Below are 21,944 nucleotides of genomic sequence, written 5' to 3' on the forward strand. Positions count from 1 at the left end.
TGAGTAGCAAGTTAAAGGCCCAGGACTTGTTTTTTCCTCTGCACCGATGGTGGTCTCTGTGTCAGTTAGACTAGAGTTGTGAGTTTTGGAAGGAAAGTACTATAAAGTGCCATTCACTGTTTATCAAGTGCACACACTCCACATGATGCATCACTGTTGATGCTAACCTTGATCATCAGGCTGAGATAGTGCCTGTCAGGTTTGTCCACCATAAAGTCACTCATTTTGCCCCCTTTGCATACTGTACCCATTGGAAGGAAGTCACACAAGGAGTTGGGAGTTGCTCGTGGATGCAGTATACACAAATTAGGAGTTTTCTGTGGGAAATTTATCTCCTCCCCACTTATTAACTTTGCCACTCCCTTACATTAGTATGGGATCATGAATTTTTGTTATACTTGAGCTATAATCCAATACTACTTTACTTGCTTTATTGTTCAAGGCAAGTATATTTTTAATGCTCTGAGTAACTTAATGCAAAACGGTTCCCATTCAAAGTTATGCCAACCCTTACGGGTAAAAATCAAGATCCACTTCTCTTCAACCTAATAAATCTTCAGCGCCCAACTTTCTGACGCCCACTAGGGAGATGAGGCTAGCCTGCGGGGTCTACTCCATTCAACACCTGAGCCACGATGACTCTTGCTCGCAACTGGGCTCCTTTCCTTGCCTCCCGTCCTACTGCTCAGCTCTCCAGTAGCCCCACCTACCATGTGGCGGAAGCGGGCACGACCCGGGGCGGAAGCTGCTGAGCCCGGCCGGAAGCTCTGGCTCTGGGCGGGCTCTCTCTCAGCCAGACCCACCCACTCAACCACCGCCCCGCCCCTCCGGCCCACACCGGAAATGAAGTCAGACAGAGAACCGCACCCCCCGGCGGGGAGACTGGGCCCCAAAAGCGGCGCCAGTTGGAGGTGGCTGCGGCAGCTGGTGAGGGGCGGAGCGGGTTGAGAGGGTCGGGGTCCGCCACTGCCAGAGGGGACCCGCACTCCGGTCTGCGGCTGGGCGGCTAAGGGTTCCGAGGGGCTGTGGCGGCCGGCGGGAGGAGCGAGAGCGGCGGGCCTTGTTTTGCAGGGCCTGTTGCCCCCATCCCGGAATGAGGGTCGGTTCACCCCCGGGGCGACCGTCCGCTCCTCAGCTCCCTTCTTTCTCTTTTCGGCGGGCGACAGCATGAGGAGGGATTGCTGTCTCTGGGACTGGCCGGGGATGGCGGGAAGTCCTTCGAAACACGTTTTTTGGGGGGTTTTTCCCCCCACATATGTGGCCATGTTGCGAGCCTCGATCGCAGAGAGTCCGCTTGCTTTTTAGCGGTTTCCGACTTAGAAGGGCAGACCCTACGGCTTTGGGTGAGCCCAAATTCGAAGTTGCCTCCTGCCTCCCAACCTTCCACAGCTCCCACCTTACTCCTGGCCTCTCCTTTGCTGTCTACCACTTCCTGTCGTGACTCAGAGTCTTAACCCTCCCCGGCCCGTGCCTAGACCCTGGGTAGTCTTGGGGTGTTCATCTGAGCGAAACTGCCAGTGCGGGAGTCACAGGGCTCTTACGTTGACTGTGTTTGAATTGCAGTCGTTGAGGCAGGAAAAGGATTCTGCACAAGTATTCGATCACAAGTTGTTTAAAAATTTCTTTCCACGTGACAGTTTGTGCAATTCTACCCGAGTTTTAAAACAACGTTACTTGATTTGTACATGCTACTTCCAGTTCTGTATCTGTTTTGGTCATAGGAAGAGTACTCACCCCAGCAGGAGTCTTAAACTGCGTATTAAAGAGGCATGATCTTTTAATTTATGTGGCTTTTGACACTTGGAAGTTTTGCTTGGGTGGTCATTCTGGAACTTGGTGTCTCCATAGATATGTCACATAAGCCAGACTTTTCCTGCTTTTGAATTCATTGGCGTGGAGTCGGTGTAAGAACAGATTTTTGAAAGCCCTTTGCAAAATGTAAATTGCATGAACAAAAATATGATCTGAGAGTGGCAAGCTACATAGGGTTTTGAGGGTTTTGAGTTCTAATTATGGTCTTGAACTACTTTGGGCTAGCCAGAAAGTGCTAACTTGTTATGTACTTTATTAGGTGTTGCACAGATTACATTTCTTTTTAAAAGGAAATTTTAAAAATTGCTTCTACTACTCCTATCCCTTGAAAGGTTTGCCTCTGAAGTGTGATGGTTTCATGAGTAAATAGAAAAACAGGAAATTTTGAAAAGCAGTTAGCTAGAAACCTTAGTTTCCACCCCATCCCCATCATTTCGGCTTCAGTTGTGTTGTGTGTATGTGTTTGTGTGTGTATGTATGTGGTGGGATTGTGCAGCACTGAAGCACATAATTAGGATGATCAGGTAAGGTTCTGTATCTAGTAGCTTCCAGATGGCAGTCGGTACACCCCCATCACCACAGATTCTTGGATCTCTTAAACTGAGAGCAGTCTTCCTTATTTGTGTTACTTAGGTCTTTCTGTTCCCTGCCACATGCATTCTGAGCAGTGACCCAGACTCCAATGCCAGTACCGTGGTGCTACTGGATTGCACCCTGTGTGCTCCCAACTCTGCCATGGGTTTAAAATTGTGTGTTTTTCTGTTCCTCTGACGATTTTGGGGTCTCATCACCTTTTAATTCAATAGTAAGTTTAATTGGGAAAAGATTTATTCCAGAGTTTGTTTGTTTTTGCTAGTATCTCAGTTATCTTGTGAGTAGTTGAGTTTTTGTGCTTAACATGTTGGTATCAGGCATGTAATAGGGGTCAAATACCTATTTTTTTAGTGGCTTAAGGGAGCATGGATGATAGGAACATAGTCTTAGGTGTATCCAGTTGCAAAGCATCTTTATTTTCTATACATGGGCAAGACTCTCCTTAATCTATTTTATAAAATTATTTGAAAACAACAGATCCTACTCAGGCTTTATTTTTTTAAATTTTTGAACCTTTTCTTGGCAGATGTGGCCCTCATGGATGAGCTGGTGCATGACTTAGCCTCAGCCTTGGAGCAGACATCTGAGCAGAATAAGCTTGGTGAGCTGTGGGAAGAGATGGCCCTGAGCCCTCGCCAGCAGAGACGGCAGCTTCGGAAACGCCGAGGTCGGAAGCGCCGGTCTGACTTTACTCACCTGGCAGAGCACACCTGCTGCTACAGCGAGGCCTCTGAGTCCAGTCTGGATGAAGCTATTAAGGATTGTCGAGAAGTTGCCCCAGTCACCAATTTTAGTGACTCTGATGACACAATGGTAGCCAAACAGCACCCAGCTCTCAATGCCATTGTTAAGAGTAAGCAGCATTCTTGGCATGAATCTGACTCCTTTACTGAAAATGCACCTTGTCGACCACTCAGGCGCCGGCGGAAGGTGAAGCGAGTGACTTCAGAGGTGGCTGCCAGCCTTCAGCAGAAGCTGAAGGTGTCAGATTGGAGCTATGAGCGAGGCTGCAGGTTTAAGTCTGCTAAGAAGCAGCGTCTGTCTCGCTGGAAAGAAAATACTCCCTGGACCTCATCAGGCCATGGGTTGTGTGAATCGGCAGAAAATAGGACTTTCCTAAGCAAAACGGGAAGGAAAGAAAGAATGGAATGTGAAACAGATGAACAAAAACAGGGCTCTGATGAGAACATGTCAGAATGGTGAGATCTCCCTCGCTAAGTCAGAGATTTTCCTAATTAATTTTACCCTGAGTACAAGTGCAGTCTCTTGATGAGTTCCACTTTTTTCCAGACCAGCCACTCTGGTATTGACTTCGTAGCCTTCCTTTAATTAATCAGAAGTTGAGCTCTAGTTTTTAAAGTAGCATTTATGATTCTGTTTCCTTTTTCAAGAAGGTCTCCTTTTCAAGAAGGTCTCCTATTATGTGTAATAGAAACAGTTTGAGTCTAAAAATTATACATCTCAAATGCATAACCAAGAAGTTAAAAACAATTTGCTGCTGTTTATACCATATAGTCCACAAACATATATTGTTCCTCAGAACAAGGGTCTTAGCAGAGGCTGGTGAACATAGTATATATGAGAAAGGAAATGTGTAGGAGCCAGACAAATGCAGTTTATAAATGTTCCTGGTAAGCCACACTTTAAGAATGGTGGGTTTAGGTATCTGGGGCTATACTTCTATTCTCTGCTACTTCTGTGTGACTATATGAGTATACTTTTTAGGGACAGACATTCAGGTTACCTGAATACATTGTTGGACTTTGAAAATAACAGTGCCAGGTGTCATTAATCTTACACCAAATATGATCAGGCCAGAGAAACTTGTCTCTTAATGGATAGATGTTTCAATTGTCAGTGTAGCTTTTTTTTTTTTTTTTTCAGTGTAGCTTTTGATAACTTAATTTTTCTGTCTCATTCACAGGAGCATTGATACTCTCCAACTTTTTTACTTTAATATTATTGGTATTAATCTTTAATATCACTTTCTCAGTGAGGATCCTGTTGGTATTTTGGGTGAGATTGTTCTTTGTGTGCACTGCAGGATATTTAGCATCTCATCAGTATTCTTACCCTTCTTCATGGAATCAACCTGAATGTCCCATAAGGGTAACCCCTAGGTGGGTTGTGTACTCTACTATTGTTAATTAACATTGGTTGGCATCTGTTAAACACTATACTGCACATTTACTGGATACTTTTTAATGTTCACAGTTCTGCTGTATGGTAGAATTTTACTATTTGTATTTCATAGAAGAGGAAACAGGTTGAAGAGAGTTTAGATAATTTGACCGAGGTCACCCAGTGCCCAAACTGAGACGCAAACCTAACATCACAGCTCATAATTCACCATGTTCTGCTGTCCTTTGTGTTTGTCTTTTCCATGGTCCTTTTTCTGTTTTATTTTAACATTTACAACTGTAGAGCATATGACCCTTCTTAGGACTTTGCTTCTTCAGAAGTTTGTCTTAAAAACAGAGACATAAATCTTAGATACTCAGAGGGGAGGCTGTGTCACTAACAGGACAAGCTGTGTAGGTCCCTGTGTCACTACCTTTATGGATGGTTTTTAGCACAGCTTTCTTACTAACTTTGTATTTGCAAGTCTGTTTTATAGTTACAATTTGGCTTTCCTAGTTTTCCTCTAAGCTTATTCCTTCTAAGGCTGATTTATTCAATTTATTTATATATTTTTGGATTATAAAGGTATCTTTTTCCTTATACTATTTTTAATCAAATAAGAATTGCTTAGCTTGTATCCTTTCAGGATATTGAAACCCTCTGTTGAGGTATTCAAGTTTGTTTCAATATTGAATATATATACCTTGTAATTGTATGATTGAGAATGATGATTTTAAAAATAAGCATTTGGAATGATAGTTTGTGTATATTTCTGTGTCACTGTGTGTATTTCTTTCCCAGAATTTTTTGTTAAGCTGTGAAATAATTGTGTGTGTTAGAGACTGTTAACTGTCTTCTCTAAGATACCTCTGCAAATGCAGAGCCAGTGGTCTAGCAGTGAGATGCTTTAGTTTCTCTTTTCCTTATCCCAGACCTTCTATTATAGTGAAGTGGTTGTAATATAAATTCTAGTTATCTTAGAGCATGGAGAAATTGAAGTAGACAGGAGTTCTTCTGAATTTCTTTCCTTTTTAAGTTAAGGAGACCTCTTTTTCCAGTTTGGTCTATTTCCCTGGCCTGTAACTCAGAGTTCCTTGAGTAATATGGTACTAGTGTCTGTAGCTATGATGGAATAGTGGACGGAGTAAGAGCAGACAGAAAATGAGAAAAAAAAAATCTTTAAAATCTAATTATTCAGGAGTCCTAAATTGCCCTTGACTTGTCTTCCTTTATGTGTAGTTACAAACAGAAATGCTTTGTTTTTTTCTGCCTGATCTCTTCTGTGGGCAAAGAGGGATGATTCTTATTTGACTTCATATTATGTCCAGACTCTCTTCAACAGTAAAGTGGAACTAATATCTTTTAATTTTCAAGCTGCCCTCAATTATGATTCATTTTTATATATTGCAAATGCTAGGGATTGAACTCAGGGCCTTGTGCATGCTAGGCAAGTGGTGTACCACTGAGCTAACCCCCAGTCCTTCCTTCAGTTATTAAGCATACCTTATCTAAAAGGCTAGCATTAGAGTATAAGTAGCTAATAGGGTATGATTTGGATATTATTCCATCTTGGTGAGTTGATTCTGTCAATTTTTTTCCCCTACATTAGAGGAAATACTTTGAGGAATCCTCTTGTTTACTATTTAATACATCTGCTTAAATATGCTATAGTTTCTTTATAGGCAGACCAAAGTGTAGAGTTGTATTTTTATTAGTGGTATTGAGGGTTATCAGAGTCATGATCCACTTTCTAAAATTACAGTGAAGTTGATCATTAAACTTAAATTGACCTAATCAGTAGATAGTTTTATTTTTATTTTTATTTATTTATTTATTTATTTATTTTTTGTCGTTTTGAGACAGGGTCTTGCTATGCAGTTCAGGCTGGCCTTGAGCTCACTTTGTAGTCCAGGCTGGTCTCGAACTCACAAAGATCCTCCTGCCTCAGCCTCCTGAGTGCTGGGATTACAGGCATGGGCCACCACTCCCAGCCCTAGATAGTTAGTTTTAAAAAGCGTGTAAAGATATTTTAGGTTTGAGAAAGTATGTCTCAATCAGCTTTATTTCTAGTTTCCTTAAATCCCTTTTTTGCTGACTAGACAAGTAAGTACTTGAAAGATTAACTGGTATTTTTTGTGTGCTTTTTTCTTTCTGTTCTTTCTTCAGTTCTGTACTAACCAATCCCTTACAAGTTCTGAGGAAAATGATTATAGTGTATAGCTCTTTTTAAGTGTCTGCCTAAAAATCGAACAATTATTTTAATTTTTTCCTTGTGTGTGTTTTTGTGGATACTTTAAAATGGGGCAACACTTGTACAATTACTTTCTGCAGATTTTTTAATTAAACTGTCTGTATAGCAGCTATTAATTAGATGACCATTGTCTCTTTTTGCTCTGTTCTTCACTAACACATCATTTGTTTGTTCTCCTTTAATACTGCTTAGCTTCTTTTTCTTATATAAATGAATTGGTTAGGTGATGGCCTGAAGTCACATTCAGAAGCCTTCCCACAGTGATATATTAGAGGCTGTTCTCACAGAAAAGAAAATACTCCCTTCTCTTGGAAGGCAAGTGACAGAGATAGAGTGCTAAACCTCCCCCTCCTTTTCCAGCCCAAGCTGACCTTCTGAGGCCTCTTGGTGCTTCTTGTTTTCTTATTTTTATAGAAAATCAATATCCCTTCTGACACAAACAATAGCTCAGAAGCAAGAATAAATGGGAGAAAGCTGAGATTTCTGTCCATCACCTCTCACTTTAACTTCCCCAAACTCTTTAATTATGAGTATGCTTTGCTGCAGGTGTTTGTGACAGTGAAATTGCTAAATGAGGACCATTTTAACCAAAGATTGGGTGATCAATAACACTCTATAGCAGTAGCTTGTTGGATCAATAGCATTCATTATTTCATGGTTAAGGTAAGTAGCCTCCTTTGCAAGTGGAGGTCATTAATCAGGGGTTACTGAAGCTGAGGAAAAGAATATATGTGCTAGGTTGGGGATATTCTGTTTTCTATTCTGTAAATAGGAATCCTGACCAAGAATGTATTTACCATTGCTGCAATTGGTAGTATTCATTGGAGAATATTGAATAACTAGCATAGCTTGCTTATATAGATTTATTCAGAGTTTTGTTGGTATATCCTTAGGGAACAAGTGTAAAAGAATTCTTGGGAAGTAGATATGATACTGTTGGATATGGTGCTATTGTATTTGAAGGTCTATCTCTTGAAAGAGTATCATTCTTGGGCTGGGGATTTAGCTCAGTGGCAAAAGCGCGTGCCTGGCAGGCGCAAGGTCATGAGTTCGGTTCCCGGTACCGGAGAAAAACAAAAAAAAAAAAAAAAAAAAAAAAAAAAAGTATCATTCTTGAAAGAAATGTTAAAATTTTTGGGACTAGGACTAGGGGTTGAAAGTACAGTTTCAAACATTACCTTAGTATAAAATGTAACTTTTTTTATAACTGTAAAAATAAAATGAATCATTTTATCAGATTTTTGATCACTGGAGGGATTGGCCTGAGGACTACTGTTACGGTAGAGTTGAGAAGGTTGGACTGAAGCACTTCTGAGGACCCTTGGACCATGAGATCTGCGATTTTTCAGTCACCACCTACTTCTACCACCGTGACTTGAATTTTAAAAAGCATCTGATAAGCAGTCTTAAGTGCTCACTAGAATATTTATGAAAAATGTTCAACATTTGTCCATAATCAGAACCCAAAAATAAAATCAGAACCACATAATCAGAACCCAAAAAGTAGTTGGCCTATTGCCAAAATTTCCTCAAGCTACAGTACAAGGCTGATAGATTATGCTTGGGAATGCAATTAGGAGCTGATGTTAGCAGCACTGAGCCTGCCCTAATGCTGCGAGACTATGTGTCCTTTTCCATGGGCAGCCTTCTGAAATGCAATGCCTGCTCAGTCAGGGAATCGGGTGAGCTGCACTTTTGGCAGAATGTTGTTCATGCGGGGGTTGTGGCTCAGTGGTAGAGCTGCTTACCTAGCATATACGAGGCCCTGGGTTTGATCCCTAGCCCTGAAAAAAAAATAAAATTTTTGGGCTGGGGATATAGCTCAGTAGCACAGTGCCTGCCTGGCAAGCAAGAGGTCCTGAGTTTGATTCCGGGTATAAACAAACAAACAAAAAGGAATGTTGTTCTGTCCTCACTTCCTGGTCTGTGTCTTTTGTTTTCTGTTTGAAGGCTGTGTCTCCCAGAATGCACTTGGATAGGGAAATTTAATGTTTCATGTGTATTTGTGTTTGTGTATAAGAGGCAGACACAGGGTATTGAGTCCTGGGAAATACAGTCTTTAAGAATAAAGCATGGTCAGAAAAGAAAAAGGCCCCTTTTGAATACATTCTGGAGATTGTAGTGTTTTGTATACTATATTCCATTTATTGAGGATTCCTGGAATAAAGCCAGAATCAGGTACTGAGGGTTGGGAGGAGATCCTTTCTCAGTCTGGCATTCTTGTATGGGATGAAAGCCCTCTGGGAGCACTGGGAATTAGGTTAGAGGCTCTTCTCTTGGCCAGTTGTAGATCTGAGAAGAACATGTTACCCGTATCCATAGGAGTAGAGAATAGGACCAAAGGTAGTCTGTGCGCCCTTTCTGTTGGCAAAGAAGAGGCCTTTGAATACATTCTACAGAACAAGGGAAACGGAACATTGTTTGGAAAGTTCAGAGAAAGAACAAATCTTTGAAGATGATTGCCAGTGGGAACCAGGAGAATATTTTTGCAAATCTTCATCAGAATGCAAGAATATATAATCACTTGAAATAAAAGCAGTAAGTCATGGGAGAGAAAGATGGCTGTCCAAAAATTCAATAGTTGGGAATAGTGGAGAAGCTTAAAATATAATTGTAGTATTATTTATTTATTTATTAATTTTTGGTTTTTCTCGGGTACCGGGAACCGAACTCACGACCTTGCACTTGCCAGGCAGGCGCTTTGCCGCTGAGCTAAATCCCCAGCCCCAGATAAAAGGTTTCTAAGCTGAAAAAAAATACATGCCTAAAGATTAAAAGGGAAAACAAATGAAAAGAGATCGCTAAGTAAACACATCCTGGCAGTATTTTTGCATTCTGCATTGGTGGTGAGGGTGAAGGAGACATGAAGAAAAGTCTTAGATGGAAATATGCCTGGTATTCATTGTTAACCACACTAAATGTGAGGGGCTACATTTGCGTTTGAGAGGAAACAGGTTGCTCTCTTATCGTGAATTGTACATAAAGATATATTTCATATGGAAAGGCAGCAGAAAGACATTGTTTAGAGATTCCAGGCTCAGAATGTGCACTCTTAATTCACCTGAAGGTGAATCACTGTAACTCAAAGAACAGGTAAAAATAAAAGATGGGTAGACTGCTCAAGGCCCAGCCCCCAGCTCAGAAGCAGACTCCCCCCCACCTGGAAGATTGTGATGTTGACAAAGTAGACCTGATTGTAGTAGTCACATTGATGAGCTTGAAAATTGGAGCAATTGCTGCTTTCATTTATGGGCCCCCTGAATGAAACTAAAAAACGAAACTCCTCTATTCATGCCCTAACATACAGGAATACTTTTGGAATTGAAGTAAGCAATTTCTCTGAATTGCCCTTCTTTGAGTCATGTTTACTATCAGGTTCAGAAATCTGACGGTTATGAAGGTACCACCTCTACCCAGGAAAGACGGGGAAGCAAGAGCAAAGATGTCTTTGGGCAGTGGACCAAAGAGTGAGCTTTTTCTGAAATTTTAAAACATAATTTTAACTTTTGTGAAATGCATTATTATTTAACAAAGAAATTAAGGTAAAAAAATCTTGAGTTTTTAGAATGGTGGTGTAATCATATTACTTGTTTGTTTGTGTACTGAAGGTTGAACCCAGGGCCTTATACATGCTAGGAAAGTACTTTACCATTGAGCTATATCCCCAACCCTTTTTAAATTTTATTTTGAAACAGGGCTTGCTGTAAGATTGAACTCAAGATCCTCCTTTTTCAGCCTCCCAACTACCTGGGGTTACAGGTGTGCACCACACCTTGCATGTTATTTTAAAATGTATATTAATTAGATGTAGAAGAGACCTCTTGGCCAGGGATATAGCTCAGCGGCACAAGCACCTCCCTGACAAGCGCAAGGTCCTGAGTTCAATTCCCGATACCCCCTCCCCCCAAAAAGAGAGACTTCTTATTAAGCTACTAGGTTAATAGGATCTTAAATAGGAGAAAAACAAACCCAGGTGGTAACTCCCTTTACCTAATACTGATACGTGTGTGTGTGTGTGTGTGTGTGTGTGTGTGTGTTTTACTGAGTGTTGAACCCAGGGCCATTGCACTGAGCTCTATCCCATCCCCCTTTTTATATTTTTTGTTTTGAGATAGTCTTGCTAAAGTCACTTAGTTCCTTAGGCTGGGCTTGAACTTATAATCTTGCTACGTCATCTTTCCAGAGTGCTGGTATTATGGGCATGCACCACAATGCCTGGCCCTAATAACAACTTCTGATTAGAGATGGTAAACAAATTCTGTGCCTTTTATTGTAACTGATACAGGTCTAAATTACCCTATTCAGTTCTGAATGTCTCAGTCCTCAGTGGTTAGGAATAGGAAAGCATTAGCCAGCTCTCAGGTTGGAGGAACTGAACAAACACCCTCCCACACCCCCATTTTGGAAATTTACAGAGTTGTCTTGTTGAAACTAGGAGATTTATTTACAAGTAGAACAAAATTGAACTGAAAAAAGAGTTTATAAAGCTACTATTTTACCTATTGCTGTGGGACAGTCACCCTAAAGCTTAGTAGCTCTAAACAGCAAACAATTACTGTCTTCCAGTTCCTGATTCAGGAGTCTGGGAATGGCTTGGCTGGGTTTTGTTTTAGAGTCTCAGGAAGTGGCTGTCAAACCATTGGCAGGGGCTGCAGCAGAGTCAAAGCTTGAGTGGGCTGGAGGGTCTTTTTCCAGGTTCCCCCACTGGCTGTTGGCAGATTTCATTTTCTCATAAGGTGTTGAGCTCCTTCTGCATGCCCCCCACCATCACTGTCAGTGTCCTCAACGTAGTAGTTGGTTTCCTTCTGTCTTGAGTGATCTGAGAGAAGTGTGTATGATAGGAGGGGCGAGTCCAGGGTGGAAGCCACAATCCTGATAACCTGATCTCAGAAGTGACACAGCGTTACTTCTGCCATATGTTGGTTTACACAGATCAGTCCTGGTACAATGAGAGAAGGACTACAGCGGAGTGTAAAATAACCAGAGTATAGGTTCTGGGGGTTTTGTTGCCACAGATGGCTACTGGCTGTCTGAAGTGGTTTTTTTACCCTATGTGACAGAGTTTTGCTTTTTATTCATTCCTCTAGGTCAGTATTCTCAGCTCAGACAGTACTGACATTTGGGGCCAAATCTCTGTAGTGGGTCTGTGCTGTACATTGTGAGATCTGTCCTCTAGAGGCTAGCACCTTGCTAACCCTCTTCCTGCTTCAAGCTGTAGCTATCAGAAGTGTTTCCAGACTTTGATGAGGACCCTGATGAGGGGCACGCAAAGTTATTTCCAGTTGAGAACCACTGGTGCAGATATTTCTGGTACTGATGTTGGGTTTTTACTGTTGACTCTGCTTTACCAACAAGCATGAGTTGCAAGCTGAGAAAACTTATTAAGACCCAAATGTTGATCTCTCATGTAGAATAAATATACTATAGAATTAAAACAAACTTTACTTTTGCTAATTTGAAAATGAAATCCTTTAACTTCCTTATGAGGCAGACAGTACATTTTTAGCACTTGGAAAGAAGAGCATTTCAGATGAAAACATATTCAGTTCCATACTAAAGTGTATAATCTTTAGATGTTAATAGCATTTGTAATTGGATGTGGTGGTGCATACCTGTAATTCCAGCACTCAAGAGGCTGAAGCAGGAGTATTACCATGAGTTCAAGGCCAGCCTAGAATACATAATAAGACCCTCTCTCAAAAACACAAAACAAAGCAAAACAAAAGTCAGTGTTTGTGCTGGAATTGTTTCAGCAGACAAGGTATCAATAGTGAGGTTTGCTTTTTTGTGATGTTGGGGATCAAAATCAGGTCCTCATCCATGATAAACTGGCACTGTACCACTGAGCTACACCCCTAACCCTTAATAGTGTTTTGTTAGGCTGGATTCCTATGATAATGTATTTCTGTGGAAGTAGATACCATTCCCAATCATCTGGTCTACTGTGAGTGCCTCTAACTACAAAGTTCTGGTGGAAAGTTTAGATGGATACATGTCTAGTGAAACAAAGAAAACTATGTTACTTGTAGAATCTAGGTGATGGAATGTGGGTATTAACTTTCAACTTTTTTGTGTATTTGAAAATTTTCATCAAAACGGTGGGAAGATTAACTTTTAGAACTACTGGTTTGACTTTCTTTGCACTCTTATTTCAGATGGATGTGGTTCAATTGCTAATTGTATTAACTAATAATGTAGTAGTTAGTTAATGCAATAGGTAGTTCGAAATCCAGGTCCTAATTTTATGTATGTCTTATTTAAGATGGTGATTGTGCTGCTGCATAAAATTTGGAACTATTTTTGAGTGAAAGGCATTGTAGAGACGTGTGAAGTGTTATCATTTTACTTCCATGTAAATATTGTCAAGGTATTTCTTGACTTCTGAAATAGGGTGATTTTTCTGAGTGCTAAGGTTAAATGACAAGCTTGTACCACTCTCCATTATTTGCAAAGTGTCTGTCTTTGGAAAGCATTCACCTCCCTCTCTCTTCATAAACTTTTCCTACTCTCTTGGCTAAAAGTTTTTCATAAAGTGCATCATTTAAATGTTGATCAGAATGTGTCTCTGTTAGTTTTAGTGTGGTTATGGCAGCAGTGGGATATAGGAAAAACTTAATGCTTCTTAAATGAACAAATGAAGGCTTAGGAGAAATGGGGTAGGGGGTGTCTTTCCTTTTTTTTCTGTTAAAGATTTTTTATCCTCTCAATTTAGGATTGGATTTTTTAAAAATAATGTATAAGTTATTTGTAAGGTTACTATACTTATCTAAAATGTTTGCAAAATAGTATAGAAAGATTTTTGTATGCAAACCATTTATAGGTTAGAATTTCATAGATATAGGAGAACAGGGAGTACAGAAAACTGCTCTTAAGGCAGAGACAGGAGACATTGATGTCTCTAGGAGTGACTGCTATTTAAGGAGAAGACAAAGTTTCATTACTTACTGTCTTTGTAGACATTGTTTTGTTCTGTTTGTTTTTTTTTTTCCCCTGAAGATTCATAAAGGCTGGGTTTTTCTCTTCTGACTAAGCACAACCACTAGACAACTACAAATGGGATAGACATTATAGGTAGGCTCAATTTTTTTTTTTTTTTAATAAAAAGGCTCATAACAAAAAAGTTATAAGCAAATTTGAAGGATTATGAATAGGAAAAAATATGTGCGAGCCTGACATCTTTTAACTTTTAGACTTGTCATCTACAAAGGTGCTAAAAGAATATTATCTTTATTGAAAGATATGGGTTTATTTTTAACATAATATTAAATTGAATTAGCTATACATTAAATTGAATTAGCCATACATTAAATTGAATTAGCTATACATTAACATTCTGTATTTGACTAAATCATTATGAAAATCTGACTGATCTGAATTTTTAAAAAAAGTCATAGTCTCTGAGCCAGATTGAATGAGGGGCATAGATCTGGAACAATTTGGCCTATAATTCAGAAGGAGAATTTTGCTTTTGTTTTCTAGCTAGCACTATATTTTTACAAGCCGTGTAATGGTATTTATGTGCAAGCATGCCTTGAATTTCTCACTTTGTTTTTCTTAGCAAGTTGTACTAGCAACTTTTTTTGTTTTCTAGGTTTTTTGTGTGTGTGTCTTTTTTAAGACAGGGTCTTGCTATGCAGTTCAGCCTGACCTTGACCTCATTTTGTAGCCCTGGCTGACCTCAAACTTGCAACAGTCCTCTTGCCTCAGCCTCCCGAGTGCTGGGATTATAGATGTGCGCCACTACACCTGGCTCATCTTTTTGTACATGATTATATTTTCACAAGTTATTCTGAGAGAAGAAACAATTAGCAAATGCTAACAGATAATATGTTCGTTTCCAGATACTGGTAAAATTGATGATACTTGTACTTATGAAGTGTTCTTTGAACATATTTATTTATTTATTTTTTGAGATAGGGTCTTACTGTGTAGCCCAAGCTGGCCTCAAACTCACAGGGATCCTCCTACCTCAGCCTCATGAGTGCTGTGATTACAGGCACGCGCCACCACACCCAGCCATACATCATTTTTTGTGAAGAAAATACATCTCTGTCTCCCTTGATTATAGTCTTAAATGTCCTGGGGATATTTCCATGGTAGCCTTATTATTACTTTAATAAGTATGTATAGGAAATGAGCTATTGGTTGGTTGATTGTTCGGTTGGTTTAGCAGTACTAGGTTTGAACCCAAGGCATTCACACTGAGTTACATCCCCAGCAACTTTTTAGTTTTTGTTTTGATACAGGGACTTAGTAAGAGTCTAAGTAGCCCAGGCTGCCCTTGAGTTTGTTATCCTCCTGCCTCAGCCTCCCAGAGTGCTAGGTTTAAAGACATGTACCAGATAAGTTCCAAAGCGCTTTCAAGTTGATTTAATCTGTTGAAATGTTGTTGATAAAACAATAGAAAATGTTCCTCAACAAGGTATACACCCTTCCTGATCCAGTGGGTATTATGTGAAACTGCCCTTTTTACTTAAAATATTAGGAGACAATGGATTCCTTGTAAAATGGATCATGGAAGCACTTTGTTATGTAGTGCTTACAGCTGGCTGGAAGTGAATAGGGTAGAGAATTGATAGACTTCGTGATAAAACAGCTGTTTAAATTTTAAATTGGAAGCATTCAAACAGGAGACTAGTCATTGCAGAGCAGAACTTGTAACACAAACTTTGTAAAGGGATAGATGGTAAATATTTTAGGGCTTTGTGGGCCATATAGTCCATGTCACAACTGCTCATCAGTGCAGTTGAGAGTAAAGAAGCCATAGGGTATATGTCAGTGAATAAGCGTGACTGTGTTCCAGTGAAACTGTACTTACGTACATTGAAATTTGAATTTCATGTCATTTATAAATGTTACAAAATGTTCATCTTCTGATCCCTGCCCAACAACTTAAAACTGTTGAAAACTTTTAAATTCACAGGTCACGCAAAAATGGGGTATACACCGTATTTACTGAGCCTGAGTCTCAGTAAAACATGACATAACGATGGGGTAGAATCTGTCCCATGGGCTAATTTGCTTTGTATCTTTTCTTAATATCAAAAAAAGTACGAAAGAAAGTATAAGGTTTGCTTTATTGTTGAAGTGAGAGAATAATAGAGAGATAGTTACTGTAGTAGGATTTAATGGTATTAGAGCACTAATGTTCTTCAAGTCTCAGAATACAAAAGGAATAACACTAAGTTTAGCAGGTATAGTTCCTTAAACTCAGAAGTATGCAGTGCTTGGTGAGGATGTCTTTTGGATTTCACCACAGAACCCTTTGAAGATTCTAGCAGGATAGTTTCATAAAGCATTACTTAGAATGACTCCTGAGTGCCTTCTCTAAATACAGAAGAAAATAAAAGGAAAGAACCTACACAGAAATAGAGTATGTTTTATTGGCTTTTGCTGTGATGGATCTCTTGCATCTGTTATTTAGAGGCAAGCTTAAGTGAGGAAAAGATTGCTACTAGTTTATTCAGCATTTGAGGCGTTAGTGTTGGCAAGATGTTTGGAAATGTTGCAAAATACAAAAAGTTTTCAGAGTTTTGATCTAGGAATGTAGGTTGAGATTTTACCAATCTTACTCCTTTTGTAGCATAGCGAAATGCTTTTTCCTTACTTTGATTTCTTCCATTTTTTAGGGTAGATGAAAAAAAAAGTGACTAGCTTGGTGGGAAATAGTCCCAATTAAGGAAATAGCTAATGTTGTAAAGGATAGAGAAATTTTTTTTGAACCAGTTAAATCACAATTGATGAAAAATAGGTAGAAGAAAACAGGGCAAGAAGCAGTGGAATCAGTTATTACGGTGTTTTATTTTACTGAGTCCAAATGGAATTTGTTTTTATGTTTTAATTTTAACCCTGACTCCTTTCAAAATTTTGTGTATTTGCTTAACATCAAGGAAAATATTAAATTTTAGAAACAACTTTTGCTATATTAATTTTTTCTATTCATAGGTATTTATTTGCTTTATAAGTGTGAGAAAATTCAGAAGATGCTAGACGTCTTAAAGTTGCATAGTTTCATTTGAAACTGGTAGTTGACAATGTTTAAAAATAAAATTGGAAAAAAAATTGGCTGGTAAATGTAAATTTGCACTGTTTAACATACCAAACCAGTCGAAGTTACTTATTTGATCTTGAATAAATATCTTATGATCCTAAACTAACAAAGTGACTTTTAAGTATTTTAAAAGTACTTTGAAAATATAAGTAAAATTTTTAGCATTCTCGTCTCATATTATTTGTTTGGGGGAAATAAACTTCACCTGTGGTTTTCCTATGAAATTTACATATCTATTTGGCTAATAGACTGGAATGAAATTAAAGAAGCCTGGGGATTTCCATTGGAAAAGCAGAAGAATGGTCAGTGACATTTGACTGGAATTGATGAGTTTTGTGTATCACTTTTTTTTCAGTGAAACCAGCAGTGTGTGTAGCAGCAGTGACGCTGGGCTCTTTACCAATGATGAAGGACGGCAAGGTAATCTCTATCCTAGCTTTGGACTGTTGGTTCATTGTTTATGGGAAGATTCTACTGATTATAGAAGACTCACTGAGAATGCTGTGATTGTCTGGCAGTTCTTAAACTTTAGGACACACATGAGCCATGTGGGAAACTATTAACACTGCAAATTCCTGAGCTCCTAGAAACCAAATAGGCCTAGAATTGGCCACTGCATCTGCATTCTTCCTAAGTATCTGAAATGATTCTTATGTAGGTCATTCATATTTTGAGACTCATTGGTCTAGGGTAGTAATGGTAGAACCTTTTGGAGCTTTGATTGATAACAGTCAGCTGTGGCATGTGTGCCATAGGTTCATCATCATTGTTCTAGGGGGTTAAAGCGTCAAGACTGGGACTTCGGGAATACTTTTTCTTGGAACCATTGAATATTCTTATGCACATTCTCTTTTCTGGATAAAGTATTTTATTTTTACAGAGGAAGAATTTTACCTTACTTATAAATGATTATAGTGTTATTGTGTTTTGTTTTGTTTTTTCCGGTACCAGGAATTGAACTCATGACCTTGTGCTTGCCGGGCAGGCGCTGTACTGCTGAGCTAAATCCCCAGCCCCAATTATAGTGTTTTGGGGGAATATTTTATATAAAATGTCTTTCTCATTTTAAAATGCCTAGGGACTAATATAAAGCCCTGTGAGTAAAGGTAGTTTATGTTAATTACTAGCTCTTTATTTTTATTACCTAAGAGTAATTTGAAACTTTGCATTGGTATAAAACCATTTTATACAATTATTGTTCTCTAAACTTACATAGGATCACACTACTTGTGCACCAATAAGAATTTCATGTATCCTTTTCAGATTGTACTTTCTTAATCTACATAAGTAATTTGTAGATCTCTGAAGTCCATTCTAGTGCTGAAACCCAATAATTTTTCTGCAAGGGTTAAGTGGTTAGAGGACAGAGGCACAGTGGCTACATGTTTTGGTCAATCTAGTTGGGCTCCCAGTAATTCAAGCATCCAGGTCCTCTGGAAAAGGACTTTGAAAGGGGTTGTGGGGACAGTGTCTCAGCCACACCTCACAGCTGTAAGCATGGAGTCATTGTGCTTCCTCCTATAATGGAGGTTGTTGTAAGTACAGTTTTCCCCTCTGGTCTAAGAGAATCAGGTATCATAAAAGGCTGAGGATGTGCAGATAGACTCCTTAAGCTAGGGAGTCTTAATTCTGTTATCTCATACTAAGAAAGGGTGATTCTTTAACATGAATGGTCTGGTGTATACTCTTTATTTACTAATATTTGCCTTTTTTTCTTCGATTTTACTACTTTTTAAAGGTAATGATACACAATTATACAGCGGTATAAGAAAGGATCTGTTACAGCAAGTAAGGTTTTGAACTTTTAGAAAGTCTTTTCAGTAATAAGGACTGCTTGATTTATCATGAAAGATTATAGAATAGTTTGTGGCCTCAACTCTCCTCTTTTTCTGTGTCACATTTACATACTTAGTGATATGTAGATGCTTCAAGTTTTCTGCACAAAGAAGTGCTGTTTTCTGTTTCCATACCTTTGTTCCTGCTGGTCTCTGTCTGAAATCTTGTCCTTACTTTTCCTTCACTGGCAGACACAGGTCTTCTTTCACCCCTCCTGTGCATGTTCATGGACTACGTCAGTGGATTTTCTTGTTCACCATTTTTTGTTGGATTTAGCTAATAGGAGGCATCAACAGAAGACTGGAGAGAGATGAATGAGATTGCTTGTATTAGTCAAATTTTTGTGATATTGCTGCTTAACAGCCCTACAATTTCAGTGGTTGACCACATTTATTTCTTGCCACAGGGTTGTGGATTGGCTGTAGTTCAGCTGATCTTGCCTGGGCTCAACTAGTCTCTGGGCTTCAAGTATTATCTATTCCTTGCATCTTTTTTAGGCTAAAGAAGCAATGGCTATATGAGGATGAAATTCTCATGCTGAAAGACATAAATGCCAAGCGTCCAAGCCAGACCATGCATGCATATTTAAGCCTTTGTTTGAATCACATCTGTTAACATTCTGCTACTTTCAGCAAATTATATGACCAAGCCCAGTGTCATTAGGATGAGGAAGCATGCTCTGTCTAATGGAGAAGGAAGGTACTCTGCCCAGTAGCAAAGGGCAAGGATATGGATGAATTATTCTATTATAGGGAAGTCCTGAGGACATTGGATTATAGCTTTCCCTGGCTCCCTTTCTGCAGGATTACCTGTTGTTGATAGTTGTTTTATTTCTGTTGAAAATCACTCCTCCTGTTTGGTAGACTTTGTCCACCAGTCTAGTTCTTTCTCTGGGCTCTGATAGCCATTCTTTCCTACTCCAAGTGTAGCTCTGGTAAAAGCTCCCTGCTATGCTGGCTTTGTGCATAAGCATTTCTTGTTGGTTTTCTTTCTGTACCTCTGTACCCTTGTAGAGAGTCACTTAGTAGAAGTATCCTCAAGTATCCCATTTCACTGTGCCTGTTTCTTGAAAAGATTCTGACTGGTAGCCCTTGCTCTTCTTTTGTGCTACTATATTTTTGTGATACTAAGAATTGAATCTAGGACCTTCACACTGAGCTATGTCCTCAGCCCTGTTTTTATACTTTAAATTTTGAGACAAGGTCTTGCTAAATCACTAAATTGTTAAAGCTGGGCTCAAATTTACAATCTTCCTGTGTTAGCCTCCTGGAGTACTGAGATTATAGGCATGCACCACCGTGCCTAGCTTTCATTCACTTTTTTGTGAGAAATTTGAATATAGCAAAAAAAAAAGAGGAAAAAGCCCTCAAGAGTAACTAGTTTTGAAATAAGGAATATTTATAGTTTTGAATCCCTAAGTTTACCTACACCAAGGAGAATGATAAGGGAGGCAGTTTATCTTTGTGGAAAAGACCTCAGATTTGGAGTCAGTGATGCTTTGGGTTCAGATTCTACCTTTGTCATTTACCAACTTAACCTTGACTTCACTGGCTATTAGTTGCCTCATTGTAAGCTGGAATTAGTGCAGGGCTTGAAAGAAATAACATATTCATAGATTTTTTTTTTTTTTTAAGCCTGGATTCTCGTGGGTTGTAAGGGCTTAGAAAATGGTAGCCTTATTAAACAGTTTAGTCTAACAGTATGATATTCATGTGAAACTAGTATGTTGTTCCAGTTTTCATCATAATGTATATCAAGAAGAAAGACCTGAACAATTTTTTGCTACTTTTGTTTAATTAAAATATAGTCAAGAATGATAGTATTGAGAAATGATCCTCCTATTTGATTTTTTTTTGGTTAATATTAAAATTCCAGCTCACACTATGATCTGTTTGGTTTAGGGGACGATGAACAGAGTGATTGGTTCTATGAAGGAGAATGTGTCCCAGGATTCACTGTTCCTAATCTTCTGCCCAAGTGGGCTCCTGATCATTGTGCCGAAGTAGAAAGAATGGAATCTGGATTGGATAAACTTTCAGATTCCACATTCCTTTTACCTTCTCGGCCAGCTCAGAGAGGTGAGTTTTAAGGACACTAAAATACAGTTCATGCTTTTATGATTCTCTTTGACAAGAAACATCATGCCATACTTAAGCATGCTCATGTTTCTAAGCACATATTACTATCTGAATTGTAGAGCTAGCCAGGGACTTCTAGAGCAGTGACGGTGAACTTTTCAGAGCTTTCAAATAGCCCACTGTGGCACACATGCGGTTCGTCACATCCTAGAGGATTTAAGGGTGAGTCTCAGAGCTTGGGGTTCTGACAATTCCTACCTGAGTCAGTCCATGAGACTCTCAGGATGTGACAGTTGTTCAGCTTGCCATTGTCATTTGTGCCAGATTTAGAAAGGCTAGCATGGTGTTACAGCTGCTTGCCGAAAAACTAATGGGTTACTGAGTGTTCGTTGGAAGCCCAAAAAATTATCTCTTGGAAAAGAATAGAGTTCAGTAAGAACATTCATATATAAGATATAATGGCATTTTCTATGGATAATTTAAAAATACTTCTTTAAGTATTTTTATTTTAATGATTATGTTACTGCATATTTTAATACAATTGCACATCCTTTCCCTTTGTTCTTTCACTTGTGAGTTAGCAAAGTGGAAGGAGCCTAGGACAGAGAGAAGGAAATACCATAATCCTCCCTGGTACTGTCTTCTAGTTCTGTGGCAGTGACTAAGTCACTTTATTTCCTTGAGAGGTCAGGGTCATCATTTAACATATGTAACATTTAATAGACTTCATTAGCTCTGTAAGTTTATAGTACTAGGATTCCCAGCAACCAGTGATCAACCAGTCAGTCCATTTGTTGAGTAACATATGTGGTTAGAATTACACAAAGACCTATAAACTCCTACTTTGTAGGGTTTTGTTTGATTTAGGGTTAGGGTTGTGTGTTGATAGGCCTAGTCAAAACATTTGGTTCTTAGGGGCTGGGGATTTAGCTCAGCGGCACAGCGCCTGCCTGGCAAGTGCAAGGTCGTGAGTTCGATCCCCAGTACTGGAAAAAAAACAACAAAAAAAAATTTGGTTCTTGGTAAAGACTACTGCCTGGCTGAGTCACATTTTTTGCTACCTTAGTAACTTTTATCAAACATTTCAATGAACATTTCTATAAGTCCTGTGTGGACCACTTAAAATAGACTCACGAGCAAGACTAGCAACACAAAACTTCAAATGGCCTGTAATCCCTATCCAGAGACCCTATCATTGATA

General features: G+C 39.1%; 1 protein-coding gene across 3 annotated transcripts in view; it reads left to right on the plus strand.

The window, feature by feature from the left end:
• Window positions 1–824: 824 nt before the first annotated feature.
• The window catches only part of Gpatch2l (G patch domain containing 2-like), a 49,056-nt gene continuing 27,936 nt past the window's right edge, over window positions 825–21,944 (plus strand). For 2 of the 3 annotated variants that reach the window (XM_005390152.1, XM_005390153.2), the window contains exons 1-4: window positions 825–927; window positions 2,933–3,605; window positions 17,185–17,249; window positions 20,567–20,743. In XM_005390152.1, coding sequence (XP_005390209.1) covers window positions 2,944–3,605; window positions 17,185–17,249; window positions 20,567–20,743 — 904 coding nt within the window. In that variant the 5' untranslated portion in view covers window positions 825–927; window positions 2,933–2,943. The remainder of the gene's footprint in view (window positions 928–2,932; window positions 3,606–17,184; window positions 17,250–20,566; window positions 20,744–21,944) is intronic. The other variant, XM_005390151.2, reaches the window with a different exon arrangement.

This window comes from Chinchilla lanigera, unplaced genomic scaffold (genome assembly GCF_000276665.1).
Source record: "Chinchilla lanigera isolate Chin_1 unplaced genomic scaffold, ChiLan1.0 scaffold00037, whole genome shotgun sequence".
Classification (NCBI taxonomy): Eukaryota; Metazoa; Chordata; class Mammalia; order Rodentia; family Chinchillidae; genus Chinchilla; species Chinchilla lanigera.